Source organism: Pygocentrus nattereri, chromosome 10 (assembly GCF_015220715.1).
Source record: "Pygocentrus nattereri isolate fPygNat1 chromosome 10, fPygNat1.pri, whole genome shotgun sequence".
NCBI lineage: Eukaryota > Metazoa > Chordata > Actinopteri > Characiformes > Serrasalmidae > Pygocentrus > Pygocentrus nattereri.
In genome coordinates, this window is record NC_051220.1 from 40,661,004 (window position 1) to 40,667,003 (window position 6,000).

The following is a 6,000-nucleotide window of genomic DNA, read 5'->3' on the forward strand; positions in this document are numbered from 1 at the left end:
AGACCCACAGCGCTGAGTGGTCTTCTCACAGTGGAAGGATGGACAGAAGCACCTGTGGATGTTTTCAGATCTGAAGCAGCTTGATCTTCTCCTCTCTCTCAGAGATGGAAGCTTTCAGTGCTGTTTATCTGATGGGGGCAGTTTTGGTGTCTGCCAGGTCTTCCAGGTGGTTGTTAGGAGTCACGTTTTCTCTGTAGCTTTTAGTCCGTTTTTGATCTCCAGTTTTGGAAACTCCTGTTTTTTTCCACCTGTTTTGCTTTGACTCTCTCCTTCTTTATGCAAGTGGACTGTCCGATGTCTAACCTCTTCAGAAACATCTTCTGAAAAATGAATCCTTTTGAGTAATGTAAGTTTTGACTGGAATTTAAATAAGCGAAGGGCGGTCTCTGACTTTTGCACAGCACTGTAAGTTTGTCACTTACTAAAATGATTAATTTGCTGAAAGACAGCTTTAAAAGCCGGTTTCACATAGAAGGATTAAATCTGACTAAATAGCAATTCCAGTGATGATTCAGCCTTGGAAAAGTCCTTTTTAATCCAGGCTTAGGCCTAATCTGGTTCTAGTAAACTGGTCCTAAAAGATGTAAAATACTGGTCTTTTTAAGGAGCTTTTATTTCCAGTCTGTGTTCCTTTAAGGCTGAGCTCCTGTAAAGCAGTGGAACCGCTGGAATGGGCACATCTTCAGCTTTGGCCTCGAATCTAAAGAGTTTGGAATGTGAACAAACACAGTTTGAAGTAGGACTGAATATGGGTCATTATGCTGAGAAGCACATGAGGAAAGCTTTTGGTACTGAAGAAGCGCCTTAAAGGGGAATTCCACCGATTTTTCAGAATTTCTCCTAATTAAATCATTATGATGTAAACAGTCATTCGGAGTGGATTGGTGTGAAACACTCAGTTCTAGAGAAACTTACAGAGTCAGGACTGCTCACAGTGGTGGTGATAGGAACCAGATGTCCCCCTCTAAAAGCTCCCTCACAGAAAGTTCCTACATGAAATAGTTATGAATACACCGCCTGAAGTCTGACGCTGTTTTATGATAGTCCCCTATTTTCCATATAAAAACTCAGAAGATGTGGAGGCTAATTGGTGGTTCCCATCACCACCACTGTAAAGAAATCCTTACAATCAACCATTTCACACCAAACCATCCTGAATCACTCTGTTTACATCTCAACCACTGAATTATGCAGAAACTTTCTACATTTGGTGGAGTTGCTCTTTTAAACTGAAGAGAGTTCCATAATTGGGTCAAACAGTACAGCGGCGCGGGACAGTCCAGAGGAAAATTACACTGCAGAGGAAAATTACACTAGAAGAGTGAAATCGTACTTTTCCATCTCGCGAGCCTTTCCCGGTTGCTTTTTGCTGATGTAAACCCTGACCAAAAGCACCAGCCACAACAAAATGCACAGGATACGTCCACCCTGCTTGCTCAGAGGCCAAATGACTGCTGTGAGCGTCAGGCCTGGCCTGGGTGTGACTCCAGGCTGGAGAGAAAGTTGAAGGATCTCCGCGCTGTAACGGTTCCCATGTGGAGCAGAGTTTTTCTTTGCATAAGAGGGTGTGTGTGTTCCCGTCAATGCAGAGCTCAAACAGAGGGCCTCAGTGGGCCGGACAAGCACAGCTTTGTGTGAGCTGAGCGCAGAGGCCGAGCCAGGAGCACTGGTCAGCTCCTTTCTGCGGTGAGCTGAGGAACGCCCGGGCCGCCGCTGCCCACAGAGACGGCAGTGTTCCTGTAACATGCTTGCCCCAAAACTACCCCGTACCACACCAACCCCTCTCTAACCCCTCACTGCCCCCTCACCCACCCCCCCCACCCCCCCCCCCCAGCTTTGCCTCTGAGGGACAGCAGTGGACCTGCCTGCCTGCCTCACTGCTGTCTGTTGCTCTTATGTGCTCTGATGCACATCTAAAAACACCAAATTTCTGGACCCAACAGTTGTTTTAAGACTGTTTAGACCGAATTCCCTTTGAATTCTCTTTTGATTTTCATCAGATTCATCCCGTCGGGTAAAGGGGCCAAAGCATGCAATTACACATTTTCACCAGAGGGGTCTCCAAATCTAAAAAAATGACACTTCATGAACTGTGTCCCAATTCAGGGGCTGCATCCTTCGAAGGATGTGGTCTATGAAGGTGTGTCCTTCGCCCCGCAAAGGCTTCTACCATGGATTTCCTTTTTCCGTCACAGCCACGCTGTTCCCGACTTTACCAGTGCATCATGAAACTCTCTTGTCAAGTTATTTTAAAGCTCTTTGAAGACGGAGCTAGAAACCTTGATTTTAGTTTTTTATTTTCTTCATCTACTAGAGCTGGAGGTGCTTCTCTCTGTCGGCTCCTTGCTTCCTTAAACAAGACGAAACGTTAGTTTTCAACATCTGTATCATTTGCTATTCGACTCGGTTTAAACCCAGTACTTACATTTAAAGCGTCTCCTCAGCCGCTGTTCTCTCCTCTCGGGATATGTTGGCTGGCGCAGGATCCACCCGTTAGATTCTTTGTTGCCGTAGAAAAGGACACGTCTCTCAGCCGCGTATGAAGGAGCCTTTGAAATGGGACAGCCTAGTCGAGCCACTGTGACGCAGTCAGCCTGCAAATGCAGCCTCCGAAGGACGCAGCCCCTGAATTGGGACACAGCTATGGTTTCAAAAAGGTTTCTAAAAGGGCAAGAGCTGCATTTTACTAGTACATGAACTTCCATTAAAGTTATGAAGGTTTACCTTCTGTAAAGTTACCATTCCTGGAGCTAAAAGGTTTTGTCCTCATGATGCGCCACGTCTTGTTTGTATATCGTTGTGTCAGAACAAAACCTTGTATCTCCAAAATATAGAGAAGCTACATAGAAACATAGAAGCTAAAATGCTCTTTACTTTTAATGAAAGTTGATGGTGAAATTATTTATTGTAGGCAATTTTGGACCATTTCTGTCGGTCCATTCATCATGAAATTTTGACACAACTGAAAGGGCAGCTGGCAGTTTTGAATGATGTGAGAAATGAAAAACGGTTTTGGCCCTACGGCGACGCTTTAAAGTCGTATCAGTTCTTCAAGGGCCTTTATGTCAGGTTTACATCTTTTCCACCATAGAGTAAAGCTTGTGATCTGTTCCTAACGGTTACACGTTCTTCTGTGTTTCTAGATGGTGTTGATCGGACGTCCACTATCTGAGCACGAGGAGGAGAAGGCAGAGTTAGCCATGCAGTGAGGCAGTCAGGGGGGTCATCTTGAGGTCAGGAACCCCGTCTATCCTTAAACTCCGCCCCCACCTGCCCATCTACCAACACACAGCCAATGGGAGCGGTGTGAGCGGTTGGCATGCGCGTGATGATCCGCACAGCGCCGTTCATCACATTCAGAAAGGCTTCCGTCACCATGACGACTTCAGCTTTTTTACATTATGGGCTATTTTTTGGGAGATAATCACCTTTTTTAGAAAAAAAAAATAGAAATTGCCAAAAGGAGGACTATTCCAACGCTGCACTTCCATACAGAAAGACTATGGAAGGTACGGAGTGGGAAGAAGCTCCACTCCTCCACAGAAGGGAGAGAATTTGGGAGGTCTCTTCAGCAGAGCTGCTGCGAGGGTCTTTTGTTTTACACCAAAAAACAAGAAAAAAAGCAGAAGCAGCCAGCGGACGCACGGCCTGCGAAATCCGGGCCAATCCGCTTGGTCCAGCCGGAGCCTTGGAGTCTAAAAGAGCTTCTGTAGAGTCACTAAACACCATTGTTTACATACAAGTGCTACTCTCAAGGGTACCAGAGCATCTGAGGTGTGCAGCAGCAGCTACCAGCACAGTTTACCAGCATGTTTGGGTTTTTTTTTTGTTTGTTTGTTTGTTTGGATTTTGCTCATCTTGTTCCAGATGTGGTTTGCTGTTTAAGAAGTTGAGAAGATGAAAGTGAAGGACAGAAGTCGGGAGAGAGAGAGAGAGAGAGAGAGAGAGAGAGAGAGCAGGAAGGGGAAAAGGAAAGTGACGTAAGTGTGGAGGGCCTGTGAGACGTGAGGTAGAGAGAGAGAGAGAGAGATAGAAGGGAAAGGAATGTCACAAATGGGTTCTGACGTAAAAGGCGGTGAACTGAAGGCAGACGGCAGGTCGGGATTTTTGCAGTGGCGTCGGCGGATGTGGGACGGTGTTTGGAACAGGCGTTCTGGGCGAAAGGCAAGTGAATATAAGAGCTAGAGTTTGAAAATGTGAAGCGGTCAGTGGTTAGAAATGCTCGGCAACGTCTTCGAGCTTGAATTCTTATATATACGTAATTGCTGGTAGTGGCCATTGTGTGTCTTTAATAGGGGTGTAACAATGCACGTTTTCAGATTTGATACGATTTTTGATATTTTGTGTTAAATATACAAAAAATTAAATTGCTGTACACTGTAAAAATGGTTTTCCAGTGCAGCGTAAAAATGACTAGCAAGCAATTTAAAGGGCTCATATAATGTTTGGTATCAAGCATTTTAAAGGGCTCGTATGATGTAAAACACCCCTTTTTTAATTGAAGGAGTTATAAATACAGTCCATATATGGATACTAAGCTGCCTTATTGGTATTTAGTGCTTCTGCGATGTCACAAAAACCATGCACCATACAGCAGTTTAGCTCCACCCCTTCACACTGGGGTTATAAGGAGTGTTTCACTGCTTTCTAATTAAAAAGGACAACACAGAGCAGCCAATCAGAACAGAGCTCATTTACGTATGTCTGTCTTAAAGGCACAAATATAATAATAGAAATAAATATAGCTTGTTTACTTCTAAGTAAAATGGGTTGGAAAATGTTTTTCCATGCATAAGATATTACAAGTAGACAGATGCCAGATGTGGGCCCTTTAACTGCTTTTATTCAAGTCCCATCTCCAATTTAAGTAAATGCTCTGAATGAGATTTGAAAGATTTTAACATCAGGACATTATTTTAGACTATTTCATTTGTTTTGCTGCATTTTTTGAAGTGCTGTAATTGTTACACCCTTACTGTTTGACTGTGTGGTGCTGGGGAGGGCTGTCCTGCAGAGTAAAGAGCTTCGCTGGGGATTTGTGAATTGTGATATAACTGGATTGTTTAGTGCTGGAGCAGAAAATTTGATGTTCTGTTCAAGGGACGGTTCACCAAAACATCAGATCCTCTTCCTCTGACCACAGATGCAGTCGATCAGTTTCGACGCGTCTGGTGTTTCTTTAGTTTTATGCCCTCGGCCTGATACAATAGAAGTCTGTCACCCAAAAACAGAGGCCTCCTCGACGGGATGTACGACAGTTGTGTTTTATATGATCCCTGCTGTTGTTTAGAATCTGCTCTGTTATCTGGAACAGCAGCGAGGGCCGCCCAGTAACGTGACAGACCGGGTTCTTTGTTATTGTCATTTTTATGGGATTTTTTGATGTGATGCTCTGTGAAGCTTTTGAAGAGATGCTTGAAAGGAGCTATAATTCAGCTTTAAATAGTGATTTGTGGTTGGCTTGTAAACGGGAGATTATTGGCTCAGCATTTAACTGCGTCATTAGGTGCGAGTCCTAATACTTTCTGCAGCGCCTCTTCACAATAAGACTGTCCTTATTAAGGGTTTAAAATGGGCTTATTAATAGTTATTAAAACAGAAAACACAATAATGAGCATGTATAGCACGTAATTTTCATCATTCATCATACTGTAGTAACACTAACACGGTGGTGGTGTGTTAGTGTGTGTTGTGCTGGTACAAGTGGATCAAACAGTTTTAAGCGCTGTGTCCACTCACTGTCCACTCTATTAGACACTCCCACCTTGTCGGTCCACCTTGTAGGTGTAAAGTCAGAGACGACAGCTCATCTGCTGCTGCACAGTTTGTGCTGGTCATCCTCTAGTCCTTCATCAGTGGTCACAGGACGCTGCCCACAGGACGCTGTTGGCTGGATATTTTTGGTTGGTGGACTATTCTCAGTGAGGTGTTTAAAACTCCAGCAGATCCACTCAGACCAGCACAACACACACTAACACACCACCACCACGTCAGTGTTAC

The 6,000-nt window shown here is 44.4% G+C and overlaps 1 protein-coding gene across 2 annotated transcripts in view; it reads left to right on the top strand.

The window, feature by feature from the left end:
• The window catches only part of samd4a (sterile alpha motif domain containing 4A), a 105,165-nt gene extending 99,391 nt beyond the window's left edge, over positions 1 to 5,774 (top strand). For both annotated transcript variants that reach the window (XM_017721614.2, XM_017721613.2), the window contains one exon: positions 3,144 to 5,774. In XM_017721614.2, the coding sequence (XP_017577103.1) occupies positions 3,144 to 3,172 (29 nt within the window). In that variant the 3' untranslated portion in view covers positions 3,173 to 5,774. The remainder of the gene's footprint in view (positions 1 to 3,143) is intronic.
• Positions 5,775 to 6,000: the final 226 nt, after the last annotated feature.